The sequence below is a fragment of the Leptonotus elevatus genome, chromosome 20 (genome assembly GCF_054856555.1).
Source record: "Leptonotus elevatus isolate MCC_2025b chromosome 20, RoL_Lele_1.0, whole genome shotgun sequence".
In the NCBI taxonomy this organism is placed as follows: Eukaryota; Metazoa; Chordata; class Actinopteri; order Syngnathiformes; family Syngnathidae; genus Leptonotus; species Leptonotus elevatus.
Window position 1 is genome coordinate 3758370 of NC_141258.1, and position 19243 is coordinate 3777612.

The window sequence follows — 19243 nt, forward strand, 5'->3', positions numbered from 1 at the left end:
TTGCCACTTCATAAAGTTGCAAATTTACAATTTTTTTCTGGCAAATTCGCCATTTAATAAACTCACAAATGTAAGAGTTTTTCCTCGCAAATTCGCCACTTAATAAACTCGCAAATTTATGATTTTTTTCTTGCAAATTTGCATCTTTATAAACTCGCAAATCTATCATTTTTTCTCGCAAATTTGCATCTTTATAAACCCGAAAATTTACAATTTTTTTCTCGCAAATTTGCCACTTTAGAAACTCGCAAAATTATGATTTTTTTCTTGCAAATTCTGCCACTTTATAAAACTTGCGAGGGTTTTTTTCTCTGAATATTGCCCCCACTTTCTAAAAATATATATTTATACATGGCCCTAATACGCCGTCATAGTTCAGGCCTCATAAGCTATACAAAAATATGAACCACATCTTTTAAAATGTTACCAATAGCCTGATGTTAATGTCACAACTGTATGTGCTAGGTACATAGACAGTTCTCAGCACTGTTTTAAAGTCCCACTTAACCACAATGGCATTTAAAAATTACTTTTGTGTATTGTGGATAATTTTCATCACTGTGAACATCGAAACGTGTCAAATTTGCCACAAATCGTATCCACGCTTTCGAATCTACTCACTGTGTCAAATCTATCAACCCCGCTTGTTGCGCAATCACTCTGTGGGACACTGGTAGTTCTTAACCCAGGTCAGATCCTCCAGCGTCCCCCAATGGAGGTAAAAGATGGAGCAGATTACCATAACGTGCATGATCTGGTGACTGTTGCCCCAGTTGTCAAAGAGGCCCGGGACGAAGCGCTCGGGGATCTGGACCACGTTGACCAGCCCCCCCAGCACGGCCAGGGAGTCCATGATGACGAAGAGGCGCAGCGAATTGGGGCTGCCCGCCCCGCTGCCGTACACGCGGTACACGAAGAGGCTGAAGCGGAACACGGCCTGCCACACGAAGGCCCGCAGGCGCAGGACGTTGGTGCGAGCCGTGGTGGCGCGGTAGATGCCGTAGGCCGAAAGGAAGATGTAAGCCAGCAGGGCGGCCTGCTGCACCGTCGGGAAGCAATGGAGCGTGATGTGGATGATGGGGAGAGCGCCTGGTGACAAGGAAGAGCATGATGCAACTTTTCTTTTGTTTGGACTTTTTTAAAATTCTGTTTTGTTAACAATTTAGTTATTTGAAATCTAATAATAATAATAAATAAATTGTATTTGTAATGCACTTAGATTTCAAGAGAAATTTCAAAGTGTTACAGTGGCAAGTTAAAAAAATAAATAATCGGCCATCTTTGTTGTTTACATTCACCTTGAATGCTTTGTGGTCAGAACTGCGACAATCTCAGTGGAATAAGTCTTCCCACCTTCCTCAAATGCAACATCAGCGCTCATCTTGCCAATGTCACATGACCAAACTCAGAAAACAGGCGAGCCGTGATTGGTCGATACCCATGATGTCATTTTCAGTCGACAGCAAGAGGTAGTACAAAACAAAATGGCTGCCCCCTGAGATGGCTAAAAACAGGCACATTAATCAGAAGGCTACTTTTAGACTAGCAAAGAACATATCTAGAATATTTTTGACTTGCCTTCCCTTTTAAAACTCATTCACTGCCATTGACGGCTATAGACGTGAACATTTATTTTGAACTATTTCTATTAATTTCACTGTTTTTCTCCACTTTTGTTAAGAGTATGAAAGCCAAGAATTTTTTAATTGTACATTTAGAACAGATATAAAATTTGTGATTGTCAGTTAACTAGTGAAGTCATGAGATTAATTATGATTAAAAAAATTAATTGTCAAATTGTTTAATTGTAATTTTTAATAATCTTTTTTTTTTTATTAGGGGCATCAGGCGATTACATTTTTAAAATTGTAATTAATCACATGACTTGACTAGTTAACTCAATATTAATCACAAATTTGCTATCTGTTCTAAATGTACAATATATTTTTTCATACTCTTGTTAACAAAAGTGGGGGAAAAAGTGAAACTAATCGAAATGGATCAAAAAAAAAATTCACGTCTATAGCCGTCAATGGCAGTGAATGAGTTAAAGAACTCGAGCGTTTTTTTTTTTTTTTTTTTGCCGAGGCATCAAAGACCCACCTAGCGTGTTCACCAAGCACACGCCGAACATGTCCAGCGAGAGCAGAGTGTCGTACACGTGCTCCCCGCCGACGTGGTTCATGAACACGTGATAGAGAACCGAGCCCACCGTGGGGCTGAGGCAGGCCAGGTAGTGGACCACGCAGATCCAGACGCTGTCCACCTCCCTCCAGGGGATGCTGAAGGGCAGCAGCACGAGGAACAGGAAGAAGGGGATGCCTGGGAAGACCAGAGGTTTGAAAATTAGAGATCACTCGATGCAAACTGGTGTATGTTCCTAAAAAAAAAAAAAAAAGTATTGATAACTTTCCTAAAATGAAACCAAACTACAGTACGGATGTGTTTTCATTAAAAAAGAAAAAACTAGTACAAATGTAAGAACTCGATGTTGAATGTTCTTAAAAAGACAAAGTGATGACGACTTTCCTAAAAAGAAAACATTGATTTTTGCACTTCCCTAAACAACAATAAAAACAAAATGTTTTAATGTATTTTACTAAAAAGACCAACTGCTGAAACGCGCTTCTATTCAATATCAAGGATATCAAATCATGTACCACCCGGCCCATGAGTGGAGCCCAGAGTTCAACGCAAACATAATGAAGCAGCATTTAGCCGTTATGCTGTTATTTTCTCAAACATACCAATTTGCACTTCAACTTGACCAAGTACTTGAGCCACCCGAGTGCTCATCTGTTAAAGACCCAGTTAGCAGTGGGATATTTCCAGGCCGGGGATTCCCAGGGCAGATTACAGCAAATCCCATATTCTCATTACATACTCCTGTCAAGTCAGCTTTGCAAACTAGCCACAAGTGAGAGTACAGCAGACATCTGCGACTTTGTACCTGCTGCCGGCCTAAGAATAATCAGCACGATTTGTTTAAACGCATGCCAAAAACAAAAAGTTGACTCACCATGACTGTAGATGTTGCCCAGCTCGTTGTGCACGTAAAAGAGACTCCGCACGCACTCGTGAGCAGTGGACACGGGTCGGTAGCCGGTCAGGACGTATTTGTTAAACTGGAGATGTGAAGGAGTTTTGGTGAAGTCCAACAGCCGCGGCCCCGAGTGAACCATCCTGACGACTACCGCGTACGGCCGGCATCCTACGCCAGGCCTCGGCGCGGCCCTCTACGAGACATCCCGCAGCTCAGGTGGAAGAAGCACATTAGCCGCTCAGGTTGGTGTTGCACGCTCGCCTGTGACCGGGGCCCAATCAGCGCACGCTTCTTATTCTTCTTAAGGATAAAGCTGCGCTAATCCTCGCCAAAACAGCTACGCGCGCGATTGCAGCCGCCTCAAGTTTATCACACCTTAATTGTCATTGGGAGCTTTAAGTTTCGGTTCCTTTTTTTAAAAAATTTTTTATTGCATGGTTAGAAGATGTTTCAGTCATAAATAAAGTTTTTAGCCAATTATTGCAGAGTATCTTAGTTAGCTTCCAAAATTTGATTATGAGTTTCCATCATTATGTTTAAAATTTGCTTCTAACTCTATATTCAAATGTTAGTTTCCTTTTTAAATATATAGTTTTTTATTTTAGATAGTTTCCAACTTTACTGCTAATGTTAGCTTCCAACGTTGTTAGCACTAAGGAATAACAAAGTCAGCTTCAACATTAGCTTTTAATGTTCGGTTCTAAAGTTAACTTCTGTTACCTCAAACGTTAGCATCTAATGTTAGCTTACAACATTACCTATAGTGTTAGCACTCAGGAAAATGGTTAGCTTCAAGGCTAGTTTTGACATTAGCTGCCAACATTAGCTTTTTCTTTAGTTAGCTTCCAACATTGACTTCAATGTTAGCTTTGTGCGTTAGATTGATTGATGAAGTTAATTTTGGAAGCTAATCTTTGCGGTCGTGTTGGAAGCTAACATTAAAAGCTAAAGCTGAAAGCTAGCATTTGAAACTTCAGCCGCTACGTTGCTCAGCCACACATTTGCACATTATCAGCAAAAACTGGGCCGAAGTGCAAAGTCGAAGTTTGTTTTTTCTCATCATTACAAATTGTAGGAGCACACATAAAGCTGAGTGTGTCTTGAGTTTTAATCACTCAAATACTGTACAACAAAACCACAATCTTACCACAAGTAGTAATAAAAAACTGAAAATAAATTAGAAAGCATTTTGTTTTTATATAGAAATATATCTGAGGCAAAACTGACTGATTCAATCAAAAACTAACAAGCAGACAAAACTCCATTCGTCAAATTATTTGTTTGCGCATTAGGAGGTATATTTTGATATAATCTATCAATTTCTAAAAAGGTTTGCCAAGTAAATAAAAGGAGTAAATAAAACTAATATACAATGAGGAAGTGATGACAACTATCATACAATGACATGGGAATGAAGTGATGACAGCAATGTTAACCTGCGTGAAAAAAAGGACCAATAAATCTTTTTGCTTTTTTGTATTTTGAAGTCACTTCTTACCTTGGTAGCCACCATTTCCAAAGAAGCCATTCAAGTCATATTTAGCATTCTTTGATCCTGAAGACAAAAAGAAAAACAGTCACACAAAAGTTCAAACGGTTCATTTGGATTTTTGATCATCCGGTCTCGTGCCTTGAGGGTGAAAATGCAGTTTGAGCTGCTGCTGGATGTGAAGCTGCCGCGGCATCTGCTCCGGGTCGTCCGGCTGCTCCGACCCTCGGGCCGCGTCGGGGTTGAACGCGAGGCCGCCGGCGCCACCCGTGAGGTCCGAGTTGAGGTTGTCCGTTCTTGCCGGCGTGAAGGCGGAGTCTAGCGGCAAAGGAGAGGGCGCCGCGGGGAGTGAAATAACTGGAGAAAAAAAAAAAAAAAACACGACCATTTTCATCATTTTTTAACATCAAGTGTGGAAACTTGGAAATTGATTCGTTACCTTCTGGCTGCAGCTTGCTTCCACTTATGTAACCAACATTTTCTGACGGGGGGGCAAAATTGAAGGTTAAAATTTGTGACCTATTATGATTTACACCTGATTAATTCCAACTTACCATATTTATTATTCGTCATACCCTCGCCCACTCGTGACAAATTTGGATCACCTCCCACTGAGAGGAAATGAAGACCAATATCACCACAAAATGAAATCTTTATCAACCGAAAACCATTTCCTTAATGGAGGACGTACGTACCGTTGGCATTCTCGGCTGTACCTGGCTGGGATTCATAAGGTGACCCTGTTTACAGAAAATACTATCATCGTCACTGAAAGATCTGGTAAAAAAGCCGTGGCAAATGAAGCGACTTCTGCGCTACCTGATCGGGCGTCGGGAGCGGATTGGAGAGGCTGGCCCTGGTGGAGTCCCAAGTTATCCACTGAAAGATTCAAACGAAATGACCTACAACTGACCTTGAGTGGTAAAGGTGTACTAAATAATAAAATAAAAACAAACCATGTTTCCCAGGAGGCTTCCCTTCACCACCACCACCACCACCTTGGCAAACATAAAAAAGATTAACATAAAAAAAATGGGGGTGGGGGGGCATTCAAAGGGTCTCACCATAGTTCACATTTGGTCCAACTCCGAGTGGACTTGACTGATACGGCAAGGCGCCTGGACCCGATGGGAATACAAATGAGCGTCAAGCCATACAAATGACGAATTGTCCAACGGATTGGTTTGTTTTTCCAAACATTCTTACCATATTGTCCAGCGCCGGGAGAATTGAGCTGAGGAACAAACCCAACAGGTTGCACTTCTTCTTGAGGCGTTCTTCCATAACCTGCGCAGCGAACAGCCATCAGAACATAAACAAAAATGGGTGTCGAAAGTTCACTCACCATATTTTCCAGCCATGCGTCCATTACTATTGAGACCGAGAAAATGGCCAATGTTGGGGACGCTGCCATACCCTGACGACAAAAAAACAGACATTTTAAAAGTTCAGGTGACCATTTCTAGCTTAATCTATATTTACCATATTGTCCAGTGACACCACCGGCCATATTGACAGCACCTATGGTTGCATCATTACAGAAGAGGATTTACAGTGACTTTGAAACTAAATCCGACTTGAAAACGTTTGTATAAACTGCATCGGATTATACACGGCCAAACAATGCGCCCTACCATATTTTCCTGGCGTCACATCAGCAGCGGGTCCATAGATGCCATAGCCTGCAATAATTGACAGTTTGGGATTAACTCATTCATTGCCATTGACGGCTATAGAAGTCAAAAATTCATGAATATAGTATGAAAACCTAAAAAAAAAATTTTTATTGTACATTTAGAACAGATATAACATTCATGATTAATCTTGAGTTAACTAGTGAAGTCATGTGATTAATTACAATAAAAAAAAAAAAAAAGCCTGATGCCCCTAATAAAAAAAAGAAAAGGTAAGATTATAAAAAATTAGGGGCGTCAGACGATTACATTTTTAAATTGTAATTAATCGCATGACTTCAATAGTTAACTCACGATTAATCACAAATTTTATATCTGTTCTAAATGTACAATAAAAAAATCTAGGTTGTCACACTCAAAAAAATTTGAAACCAATAGAAATAGTTATATAGAAATGAGTTAATAGACCTATTTCTGGGTGGTGGAAAGCAAAAACTATCTTTTTTTCCCCCCCCTTGGTTAACAGTATGTAAATTTAGAAAAAGAAAAAAAAATCTATTAATCCAGCAAATTCATCCTTGCTGATTGATGACCAACAACAAGCACCAAATCCTATTGGCCATGGCAGTCCGCCTGGCTTATAAAGCGCCGGGGGAAACCCTGCTAGTAGTGAAGAAAACTAAAACCATTCAAACCCTTAACCCTATTCTCTCTGCCTTGGTCAAATGAGAGAAGAGTTTACCAATGATGTCATCTGAACATCATGATGAGAATATCTATCATGATGTCACTCATTTCAAAATTCACATAGCGTAATTACCTCCATTATTTCCTGTCTGAGGGTTGCCACCAAACTGCAATCCACCAATTCCTGAATCGATAGAATAGATTAACAAAAATAAATAACTCTTTAGAAAGTTTATACAAAATAAAAATAATAATAAAATGTTTTAACCTTTAAGTGGCTCGGAATAATCAAGAACAAAAACTCACCATACTTTGCCGTCTCAAGACCCATCCCAGGCTGACCCTCATCCATTCCTGCCACAGGTGGTAAGAAAAAATTTGCTGCTTGTTACAAAGTTTTTCCTGACTAAATTACACCTAGACACAAAATTGCATTCCAAGATTTCAAAACATACCGCCGTAGACCGGGCCTTGTTTTCCGTTTGGTCCGAGACCAGCTGGCTGTGGCTCAGGCTGATTCGCACCTGTAGAAACCGACATTACATTAAGAGTCACATAAAACAGATTGAACTTAAAAAATAAAATAACATAAAAAAGTGTGAAGACCATGTTACCATTCATACAACAGTGGTTTGATTTCTGGTATGTGCGATATGAAATTTGTAATTGATTTGAGACAAGATAATTATTTCTGTATATTGCACACTTTTTTTGTGATATTTGTCCTAGTTAAATTGTGTTCTTGATTAGATGTCATAGTCTTACCATCCACTCCAGCTGGGGCGCCATTGTAAGGCACCTGCACACCGCCACCTGTAAATTCAGCATAAAAAAAAATATATATAATAATAATTTTATCTCCTAATTGACATTGGATTGGGATGCAAATTCTCATACCTGATTTAGCATCACTTGTCGGAACACCGTGGCCAAGATCTGGAAAATGTTTAAACATTCATCTTTTTTTTTTAAATAAAATTTGTCCTGGTCATTCAATGGCAGTGAAACAATATTAATTGGTGCAAAAAAAGATGACATCACATACTAGCATAGTCAGGCTGGACACCAGCAACATATCCATTTGAATAGCCTAAAACAAACAAAAAAAGCAACATAACATCCTTTCTGTCGTTAATGAGAGTCTCAGAGGGGTATTAAGCATCCAGTTGACCTGCTTTCAAATTGTCACCAGGACCTGCATATGCTATAAATATAGATTTCATATTCATAAAAAAAAAAAAAAAAAAAGTATTGTCTTTTGTGCACACGACAGACTTGTTTATATTTATAGTTAAATGCTGACCCAGGTAAGAGTTTCCCTTAACGTAGCCAGCTCCTCCGAGGTTGGCTCCTTGTCTGTGAACTGAGGAAGCACAATGAAAAATGTTAATTGTTGGTGAAATGAAATTTGGGGTTAAGGGGATAGCATACTCACTTGGCTGTTGGGGTTTGCCTGCATTACGGTATCCAATGCCTACACACACACACACACAAGTGCGAGTGAGTTGGCACATTTGCCATTATTGCCTTTTGATAGTCAATCTTACCGGCTCCATATGCGTGATTAGGTCCAGCATAGCCTCCAGCTCCATAACCTTTGCAATAGATACATGTGCAATTGAAATGTATTGTCAGTTTAAAACTCTTAGACTGAATTTTTTTTATTTACCGGGGTTGGCGCCAGATCTGTTTGGAACACCTGCTCCTGCGCCGTAACCTGATGAATACAAAGGATGGTGAGGAAAAACAATTTCCTTTCCATGAGACCAAACTTTACTTTTTAAAATTGAAAAATAACTGAATTATTAGCACATTAAGTACCTTTGGTATTGGTACCCGCTGACATGCTAGCTCCTCCTGCATTACAAAAGTTTAAAAACAACAAAACTATTTTTCATATCAGAAGGTTCATATTAATGGACACCTTCATTGGAATCGCTTTACCTGGTCTGGGTATTTTCATCCACTGTCCATTTGGACCCCCTGGGCCACAGTCTACAATAAAATAAATTATATTACAATAGAAACATGATATAAAAACAGATTTACACAAACCCCCCGCAAAAAAAAAATCTGTACACAGTAAGGTGAATTTGACGTTTAAATTAAAATGTTACCAGGTTTGCCTGCTTTAGCTCCCTGTCCCTTGGATATTGAAGCTCCGCCTCCATTCTCTAAAATTCAGGACAGATTGGAACATTGGTGGGTCTAGATTTAGTCAAACTGTCTATGAATGCACATTCATTGTTTTTGTGGCATACTTGTTAAGTTGACCACCATGCAGAAAACTAATGAGACCATGTCATTTACATATTAAATCGGATATACAGGTTATATATAGTTTAGTATATTGGCACAAATATTTGCTTTAAAAAGGGAAGTCAACCATAAACATTTCTTGACAATAATATGTTATACAGTATGTGACCTCACTAGTCAAAACATGACATTAAAGATTAAAGCTACTGGATGCAGAAAATTTCATTTTTGAATCACTACTGCCACCTGTGGCCAAGAAATGAAACTGCATTTTCCCTGCTTCACATAATGTTAACATCGGCCGACAGAGGATTGCAAGAGTACCCATTGTGAAGAGCAAACGTGTTAATATACTAATTAGAATATGTTTTAGTCATAAATGGTCAAATAAAAATATATTTTTGGCCAAATTGTTACAGAGAGCAGCTCTGCGGGCGGCCATTTTGCCACTTGCTGTCGACTGAAGATGACATCAATGTTGCTCAGGGAACGACCAATCGCAGCTCACCTGTTTCCTGAAGCCGAGCTGTGATTGGTTGTTACCTGAGACCTGGGGAACTGTGATGTCATTTTCACTTGACAGCTAGTGGCAAAATGGCCGCCTTGTGATATTGATAAAAACTGCTGGATTTTGCTGCTTAACTCATATTCCACTAACCAGAATACTGTATTTAGACTAGTGGGGCTGCATAGAACATATTTTTGGGTTGACTTCCCCTTCTTTCTTTAACCTAAAAAAAAAAAAAAGGCATTCAAAACAACACACCGCTAACCGCTAAAACTATCCTGTGTTAATACAGCGAGCTAACACAAGTACAGAAACTGAGTGCTAATGTGGCTAATTTATGAATACACGTGACTTAAGACTTGCCTTGAAGAAGGGCTACAGGTCTACCGCCAGCCTGTCCAGCATCATAAGAGGGGGGCTTCCCACTTGTGTCCAGTGGTTTCATGAACGCTGGTCCAAGAGAAGATTCAGGCCCACGCTTGGGTTCTTTGCCCTGAGGGAAAACGGGCGCGTATGCCGGCGTATCCTGCACAGGCGACGGCAGCTTCTGGTACTGGTCTTGGGTGACCAGAACAAGCCGGCCGTTGGTGGGCTCAGGCGCCGGCAGCGCATCACCTTGGATGATTGGTCGCTGCGGCGAGGCGCCCTCGCGAGGCGTTAAGCCCGGTTGCTGAGGTGGTAGAGCATCGCCTTTAAGGCCTTTGCCGTTTGGGGCACCGGGCATCATCTTTGGACCTTTAGCATACGGCATCTGGCCAAATCCTGAAAATGCAAACACAAGCACTTCCATATAAATTGTTACGTTTATGCTAGCACGCTAGTTAGGCTAGAATATTGGTCAGTATTTATGAGCCTCGTGTGAAGGTTGTTTGTAGAATCATCTGCTTAAAGATGATTGATGTAACATTGGTTCAAGATTGTGTACATGCTTGATGGTGTTTTATGATCGCCATCTTGTGGAATATGTTACAAAATTACTCTTAAAAAAGGGCAAGTTAACCCGCCCAAAAATTCTTGAAAATAATAAGTTCTATGCAGCCCCACTAGGCCAAATATGGTATTTTGGTTAAATACGGTGTTAGTAGAATATGAGTTAAGCTGCAAAATCCAGCAGTTTTTATCAATATCAGAAGGCGGCCATTTTGCCACTTGCTGTCGAGTGAAAATGTCATCACAGTTGCTCAAGTCTCAGGAAACTACGAATCACAGCTCAGCTTCAGATAACAGGTGAGCTGTGATTGGTCGTTGCCTGAGCAACTGTGATGTCATCTTCAGTCGACAGCAAGTGGCAAAATGGCCGCCCCGTGAGATGGATAAAAAAATAAATAAATTGCTACAACACTTATATTCCACAAATGTAATATTAACTATAATATCATGTTTAGACTGGTGAGGTCATATATAACATTATTGTCAAGAAATGTTTAAGGTTGACTTCCTCTTTAAAAAAAAAACAAATATTTGATTACTTACCAGAGTTTGGTGCTTTAGCTGGTTGGTTTGGTATGCCAGCAATGCCTGTAAATACAAAACATAAGTTCATCCCGGTCTGGATATCACAACGCAGGAAGAACTCCTACCGTGGCCTGGTGATGCAGGTCCGACGCCTTTAGTGGTCTGAGGTCCGAGTCCCCCTGCTCCATATCCTGAATGAAGTTTTTTTATTACATTTATCACAATACCAAGAACAGAGCGCCCCCATTGGAATAAACAATTCCAGAAACCCACCAGTGAGTTTATTTCCGGATCCTCCGAGTGCTGCACCATTTCCAGCTCCAGCGCCTGACGGGAAGTATAAAAACAAATAAGATGTCGGTAAGATCAGTGATTTGTCATTCACATGAGTAGGAATGTCACCATTGGGTCTGGCTCCATATCCTTTAGTGCCACCAGCTGCGGTTCCATAACCTTAAAGAAAACAATCATTAATAGATCATTTCTGAATTGCTCATATCAGAGAAGTGCGATCCACTACCATGAGGTTTGGCTCCATATCCATTTGGAACAACGCCATTTGCATAACCTTAATTTTAAAAGATGGCAATTATACATAGCGGTAAATTGTGGTACATGTACTTTTGGACATGGTAGTACCTCCTCTGTTCGTGCCATATCCTGAAAAATAAATTCATTATTTTAACTTTACATGCATTAAACACATTTTCAATGCAAAATGTTAGACTCACCATTGGGCTTGACACCATTCCCATTTGGAATACTGCCATATCCTTAAAAATAAAATAAAATAAAATAAAATAAAATAAGATGACATTCAAACTTGTGAATAAGTATAATCATATCTACCTGGTTTGACAGGATAGTTAACGCCACCATTGGGGTACCCATAACCTTCAGAATGAACCACCAAAAACATCCATCATTACTGATTGTATGGTTTGATTAAAAAGACAATAACCCACCTGTTGGTACGCCTCCAACGCCATTCTGGGCCCTTGCACCTGCGTAGCCTTCAGTTTACAAAAAGCGATTTTATTAGTAATTTCTTATGTAAATATTAGGTCCACGTGTACTAACCATAGAGATTGGCATACAGTATTAATTCTCCTTAGATTGTGCAGGTGTATACAATACAGTAAAGAAATCAACCTGGCTTGGGTCCTTTGATTCCGCCACTTCCATACCGTGGTCCCAGGCCCATTCCAGCACTGCCATACCCGCCAGTGTAGCCTAAGAGAATACACAAAATGTAGACTTGATGTATGCAGTAGCAAGAGAGGTCAATATTAAGGATCAACTGACTCACCACCCATCGGTTGCATACCATAACCGCCATATGCTGGGAAAAAAATCAAAAGCACGCCATTAGGACACACAATGACGAAACGAGCTGTACAGAGAAACTCGCGTACCCTTGCCCTGGTTCTTGGCAAGCTGAGGCACCCCCTGACCATGGGACGCCCCCACACCTGCACCAGGACCTTATTGAGAATCAAATATAAGTTAACGTTGACCTCACAAGATAACTGTGGACGCGTTTCATCACCTGCTCCATAGTATGGCTGGCCGTATCCTTTCACGGGTTTACGTCCAGCAACCCCCATCGCTGTTGAGTACAATATGGAATTAATACGCACATGGACCTGCCTTATAATGGGGTTTGGTTTTCCAAACTTTACCGTTGTTTCCAGCTCCATTTGGTAGACCAGCTTTTGTGCCATATCCTAATGAAGAGTAGTAATGATGTGTAGTATAGTAAGAGGAAGTCAGGTAGGACTACTTTAGTCAGAAACCCTTTGATCCTATAGTTTCTTGGGTGATTTATGACCCCAGCATACCTTTTGGGGGGCCATAAATCACTCAACAATAGGGTCACAAGGTCAGATCATTCATTGAACTGTCTGTATGACTTGTCAAAAGTTTTTATCAGGGTCATACATCAAACAGGATCAAAGGGTCATAAATCATTCAACAAACAATAGGGTCACAGCATTTAACTGTCTGTATGGCCTGTCAAAATGTTTATCGGGGTCATAAATCAAACAGGATCAAAGCGTCATAAATCCTTCAACAACAAATAGGGTCAAAGGGTTACATCATTCATTTAACTGTCTGTAATGCTTGTCAACATTTTTAATATATATACATTTTTTATAAATCGGTGTCATAAATCAAACTGGATCATAAATCACTCAACAATAGTGTCAAAGGGTCACATCATTCATTTAACTGTCTGTATGGCTTTTTTTTATCGGGGTCATAAATCAAACAACAGGATCAAAGGATCATAAATCACTCAAACAATAGGGTCAAAGTGTCACATCAATCATTTAACTGTCTGTATGACCTGTCAAAAGTTTTTATCGGGTCATAAATCAAACGGGGTCAAAGGATCATAAATTATCAACAAACAAATCTGTTTTGACGGGTCATAACAGAGGTTTTATTGGGGTCACAAATCTTTCAACAAAATATGATCATGGGGTCATAAATCACGCAACAAACAATAGTGACAAAGGGTTTGACTAAATACCTGACCTCCTAGTAAGCAGTCAAGTCCATTAATACAGTGAACCCCTCACATACTATGGAGAATTTGGGGGCAAACCCCATTCTCTGTTATTCCCGGAATAACCAAGCTATTTTTTTGTACTCCAATATGAAATTATTGCTTTGGCACCATCTTGGCATGCTGAGTGAAGAGAGGAAGTACTTTTAGTCAGGCTGTATAGCCTCGTCTAAAAAGGAAAAGCAATTTGACACCATCTTCTGGCGTTTATGGGTGGCCACCTATTATCCTTGGGGGTTCACTGTGCATTTATGCATGACAAAATTGTACTCCTTGGCCAAACATATTTCCATGTTCTTATTTGAAATACAAAAAAAAAAGCCACAAGGTTGCAAGGATGCCAAATTAAAAATAATAATTTTCCAATATTTTCCACTCAGGCAGTTCAATCCACTCAGCAAACATTCCTTACCATAACCTTTATTGGCAAGTCCGCTGCGCGCATGACCTATAAGGGTACAAATATATTTTTAGATCATCAAAATGCAGTACTGTACAGTGAGGAGGAGGAAGTTTAATTTCGCTGATGTCAACCACAGCAACTAATAATACATCATACAGTGGCCATAACTCACCATTTGGCTTGGCTCCATTTCCACCAAGAGCTCCGGTTGCAGGCCCATAACCTAACAAAAACATTTTGTTATCATGTTGCAGGACTTGAAATGATTAATTTGCTCGGAATTTGTAGCATTAATGGTTCAAATCTGATTACGCACCCTTCATTTGGCCTTTGTTTCCATTCTGGGGTCCACCTCCATAACCTTACAACATCAAGAGTTTTCATGAATACTACAAAAAGGTACACTCTAAAAAAAAAAAAAATGGACTGATTCACTTTATGGGTCAATTTAACCCAACCTTCTGAGTTGTTTGATACAAAATACAAATAGACTCATGTAGAGGATCGGTCCATTTTTGTTTCAACTGTTCTTAGAGTGTAGTTGCACTCAACTTTACTTTGAACATTTAAAATGACAATAAAACAAAAAGAGCACAATGTCACAATTGTGTCAAAAACAAATAGAGACATTTACGGGGTTTTTTTTAACCGTTTTCGTTCTCCATAAATAGTAGTAATGACTTCCAAAGAAATTCATTTACAAAAGAAAAGACTTACTGTTGGAAATGGAACAGGATGAAGCAACTGCTTATCCAGTCCTATCCCGATTTCAACTCACTTATTTCTTTAACTCATTATGCATAAATGCCTTAACAAAAATTGTACTTTCAACCACTTTTTTTTTTTATTATTCCTCTCTAGTATATTTAGAAAAAAAGATTTTTTTTAATACTATACAATTTCTTAAAAATGACAAATACTTGTACTTCTTTTAATGTTTTCCTCAAGGCCATTCCACAAAACCACTCGATCGAAATGCACATAATGTTTAAATTGTTTATCGGTGTGTTCAAGGTACCCTACATAATTTATTATTCTTATGGCATTTATTTATTTATTTTTGCAGTGTGCATAATGATTGTATAATGGTTTTGTAGGAATTACCCCAAATTTCAAATACGGTAATATTAACAAACAATACAAAATATACATTGTTTTCTCATTTAATATGCGTCTAGCCTTTCCCAACAATCCAACGTTCGCCAAAATCCTTCCCCCCTGATCATCTAAAGTTACCATTTCCTTTATTTCCCCGTCCAGCCAATGCACCAGCGTGAGCTCGGTAGCCTGAAATGTGAACATTCCGCATCAACACATTGCTGGAGAGCGCGCACAATGAGATTTCCTAACGGAAGCATACCGTTGCCTTTTATTGGATGTTGGTTGGTGGGACCAGCATGACCGCCATATCCTGCAACAAATTTCATAATATAAACATGTAGCATTATTTTTTTTTTTAAAGCCACTATCAGAAATGACAAACTACCAAGACTAGTTTTGTTTGATGCATCAATTGAAATGTGTCCGTTTTTACAACGCATGTTCAGTATGTCACTACCTTGTGGCCACCCTCCTTGACCTCTCCCTGCACCGTAGCCTTCAAAACAAGTTAGAATTTGTTGATTATTATTCAAAGCAGACCTCCACTAAAATAAAATTGAAAAAAAAAAACAATCAACCTTTCGTTGCCGCTCCATTGGGCATCCCCGCAGCTCCTCCGTAGCCTTAAATGGGAGTGAAGGGCCAATCAAAAACGAGAGGTTGCTTTTATTTCGCGTTCACTCACCTACGCCCTTATTTGGGTATCCACCGTATCCATTATGTGAGCCCACACCTTAGAAAAAGCAAACGGATGTTAATGCGCTCGTGAGAAATGAAATCAGTTTGCCATATTGATGATTAAAACCTTTGGTTGGCATCAGCATTCGTGCAGCGCCTCCGCCATTGTGTGCTCTCTTCCCTACAACAAAAAGCATTATTAGCTACGGACTTAAACGCAGTCCAAAAAAATAAAAAATAAAAACGCGCTGATGCCGACTCACCATTAAAGTGTCCGTGACCATTAGGTACTCCCGACACTCCAGCACCATAGCCTTCAACCAACAATTGATGCATAATGTGAGAGATGAATTTTTTTCCCAAAACATTCCAATTTGAGATGCATCTGCAAGTATGAATGGCCAGCGAGGACTTGTAACACTTTTGGGAAGCAATAGTTGGAAGTCAATGCAGCGACTGTGCAAAAGGCAGTAAAAAAAAAAAAAAAAAAAAAAAGCCATTCTCTTCCACTCGCAGCGGGATGTTAAATTTAGACGGCTGCTGCCACCGAAGCTCCACTGCCTTTGATTCGGCGCGGCCGCGCGCAAAAACGGAACATATGGCCGAAGGGCGACACGGTTGCTAAGATTTCCGGTTGACACGATGGCTTGAAATTTGACAGGCAAATCCCAGCGTTTGAAAAAGACATTTATCTCAACTCGGAGCAAGTTACACCGTTGACGGGACAAGGCCGCAAAACAAGCGTGCTGGCAGAGGACCATGAGACATAGTCGGAGTTGAATAAAAATTTAAAGAAGATCAATCAAATGACAATAAGGCGATTAGCAGCAGTTAGCTTAAAATTCAGGCATTAAGTTTGAGTTCATTTAAAGTTCCTTTAACGCCACAATATAATTTGTTTTTGTTTTTTTTTACACGCAATTAATAACAACCACTTGGAAATTTAGCAATAATAAACTTTACCAAAATGTTTATATTTGTGAAGACTGGGGTCAAGTTGCATTTTACAATTTTAAAACTGTGCAGAATTCCACAAATTACTTCATGTTAAAGATTAGATAGCTCTTAATATGAAAAGAAAAATGCACTGAGCTGTCACCAATGCCTTACAAATGTAATGATGCCATCTAGTGGCAGAAAGAAAAATGAACTCAACCCAAATCAATATCGGACTCGTTTTTATGAAATTACTAAAAGATGCAGCCATATTTCAATTAGTTTAACACGAGTATGAAAACTTTATTTTATTGTACATTTAGAACAGATAGAAAAGTCATGCGATTCATTTTAATGGCCTGACACGCCTACTTCTAACAGATGCAGTGGTATGCAAACTTAAAAATAACAGCTACAATAATGGCCTACTGAATATTTGTGTAAAGGTAAATTCCCTGTTATTGCACTTTCGAATACTGTAAAAATCCCGTGAAAAAATAAAATCATGGAAGTAAAGGGGAAATTTTTCACATTGTTTAGACGTTTAACAGTACCTAGACTAGAGGTGGTTTAAAAAAAATAATATAATAATAAAAAATATAAACTGATTTATACCACATTTCATACACACGTAACTCTTCACATACTGGAATAAAAAGTACAACATTTAAAAGCAGTTGCAGAATTGGATATTTAAAAGCAAAAGTAAAAAAAAAAAATTAAATAGCTTTACTTAAGGAGCACGTACAGCGCAAGAATAAGATTTGGCACCATTTTTAAAAATCCTTTCAAATACCTCAATCTTAATCACAGGTGTGGGGAAAAATAGTTTTAATTCTTTCACATTATTCACTGTGAAAAGATACTAGCCAATCGGGGGACCGTATTATACACAAGGACACCGTCAGTGCACTTTTTTTTTTTTTTTGAATGATTAGAAATATTATGACTTGCTGCCCAATGGCGACCACTAAGTTTTATCGCAATTGTGATCTAAACATCCATCCAATTTATCATTGTGAAATAAAAAAAATAAAAAATAAAAAAATAAAAAATAAAAAACCTCATTTACACAGGCATGACAGTTTTTTTTATTAGACACCTAAAATAGAGAAATTTAAAGTGAGCACAGCACGTTTGACACCGAACTTGTCTTCAAACACATATTCGTCAACTGGGCCTGCATTTTATTTCCAAGCGTGTTTTTTTGCGTACTCACCCCCAGTATGCGCAATCTGCACCAGCCACAGGATCAGCACACACTGAAAAACCAAGCATCCACCCATGTTGGATCTGGGAGGGAAGGGAAAAGGCCTGAATGAAGTGAAGATGTGGCGCCCGATGTGAGGGTCTCATATACACTCTGGCTGCAAGTGCTCCTCCTACAACCCCTCCGCCCCCCTGAATCCACACAGGCGTTGTAAGCACATACACGCAAAGTGAGCAATTAGGCACTTAAAGCACATTTACACTTAAGAGAAAAGTTAGAAAAGCAAAGTGTGTGTTTGGACAGTGACTGATGACCTCTGCATGGCATCGCTCGCGTTTGTCCGGATAAAAGAAACTTTGAAACGATTCAGGCGGGTGTTTTCTTAGCAGGGTGATGATGCAGACTCAATAACAGGAGGGGGTCTTTGTTACAAGTTTGAATAAAAGTGTGTTAAATTGGGTCATCTGCGTTACGTCTGTATAAAAGGAAGGGTGTCCAATGTCTGGCGTGGGGGACACTTACAGCCCGTTGTGTGTTTCTCAATGGCCCGCCACGTACTTTGAAATGAAACATGAATTAAATATACATTTTGTAGATAATAAACTTTTACTCATGATTTTTTAATTTGATTACAAGATAACACAATTTAAAATATTTGTATACTTGAAAATAGGCATGTTCAATGCCACTTTTTTTCAGTCCAACAATACTAGTTCGAGTACTCAGCCGATACCACTTATATATATTTTTTTAAACCAGAAGTAAATTTTCCACATTTATTATTTTTAATGATTTAAGATCCCAAACGTTGCAATAGGTCATACAATTTAAGAAAAATGTTGACAGGACATTAATAAAGTGGTACCAACACCTCTAGTTTTAATTTTGTACATTTAAATGCAACATATACCACATTTGTAAAAAAAATTTTTTTATTTTTTTTTAAATTAAAAAAAAATGTTAACGTAAACTGTCACTTTTTTTTAAATGTAAAATTCAAAGTAAATTTTAAATTACAAGAAATCACTAGCAAAAAAATAAATAAAAAAGGTATCTACACATTCAATGAGCCATACGCAGCAGTCCCCTATATGACAGACATGACCTCAAACGTAGGTGCAAATGCAACTCCATGGAAACCATTTTGGAGACCTTTGAGGTTCCATGCCGTCACCCGTACGCCCGTCATTCGAATCAGGCGCCCCCCCCCCCCCCCCCCACTTGCAGAGTTTTCAAACGAAAGAGCAACTAAAAAGAGGAAGAGATCT

At 39.1% G+C, this 19243-nt stretch overlaps 2 protein-coding genes and 1 long non-coding RNA gene across 3 annotated transcripts; all 3 read right to left on the bottom strand.

Moving 5' to 3' along the window:
- Positions 1–156: 156 nt before the first annotated feature.
- Positions 157–3305, bottom strand: paqr4b (progestin and adipoQ receptor family member IVb). The gene is made up of 3 exons (XM_086064560.1): positions 3020–3305; positions 2104–2322; positions 157–1089 (listed from the first exon to the last, which is right to left on the bottom strand). Exons 1-3 carry the CDS (start codon positions 3180–3182, stop codon positions 656–658), a joined length of 816 nt encoding a protein of 271 aa, XP_085920686.1. The 5' UTR covers positions 3183–3305; the 3' UTR covers positions 157–655.
- Positions 3306–4530: 1225 nt separating this feature from the next.
- cmn (calymmin) lies at positions 4531–9076 on the bottom strand. Its single transcript, XM_086064920.1, has 25 exons — positions 8971–9076; positions 8798–8848; positions 8675–8710; positions 8523–8570; positions 8401–8448; positions 8289–8327; positions 8157–8216; positions 7899–7943; positions 7751–7789; positions 7619–7666; positions 7309–7377; positions 7160–7207; positions 6987–7037; positions 6167–6214; positions 6015–6053; positions 5878–5949; positions 5744–5819; positions 5597–5661; positions 5489–5530; positions 5352–5411; positions 5228–5272; positions 5087–5143; positions 4972–5013; positions 4674–4889; positions 4531–4598 (listed from the first exon to the last, which is right to left on the bottom strand). Exons 2-25 carry the CDS (start codon positions 8814–8816, stop codon positions 4531–4533), a joined length of 1380 nt encoding a protein of 459 aa, XP_085921046.1. The 5' UTR covers positions 8817–8848; positions 8971–9076.
- Positions 9077–10285: 1209 nt separating this feature from the next.
- On the bottom strand, positions 10286–11723 carry LOC147156479 (uncharacterized). The gene is made up of 7 exons (XR_015091542.1): positions 11715–11723; positions 11596–11643; positions 11478–11528; positions 11349–11402; positions 11201–11266; positions 11094–11138; positions 10286–10382 (listed from the first exon to the last, which is right to left on the bottom strand). It is a non-coding gene; the product is annotated as an uncharacterized LOC147156479 (long non-coding RNA).
- Positions 11724–19243: the final 7520 nt, after the last annotated feature.

Bases quoted from the DNA above. Each gene is read 5' to 3' on its own strand.
- paqr4b (XM_086064560.1), bottom strand. From the start codon at position 3,182: ATGGTTCACTCGGGGCCGCGGCTGTTGGACTTCACCAAAACTCCTTCA. The intron at 2,323-3,019 runs GTGAGTCAACTT...TGGTCTTCCCAG, and splicing joins GGGCAACATCTACAGTCATG to GCATCCCCTTCTTCCTGTTC. The intron at 1,090-2,103 runs GTGGGTCTTTGA...CCTTGTCACCAG, and splicing joins GTGCTTGGTGAACACGCTAG to GCGCTCTCCCCATCATCCAC.
- cmn (XM_086064920.1), bottom strand. The intron at 7,667-7,750 runs GTATGAGAATTT...CTGAATTTACAG, and splicing joins GACAAGTGATGCTAAATCAG to GTGGCGGTGTGCAGGTGCCT. The intron at 7,208-7,308 runs GTATGTTTTGAA...CACCTGTGGCAG, and splicing joins ACAAGGCCCGGTCTACGGCG to GAATGGATGAGGGTCAGCCT.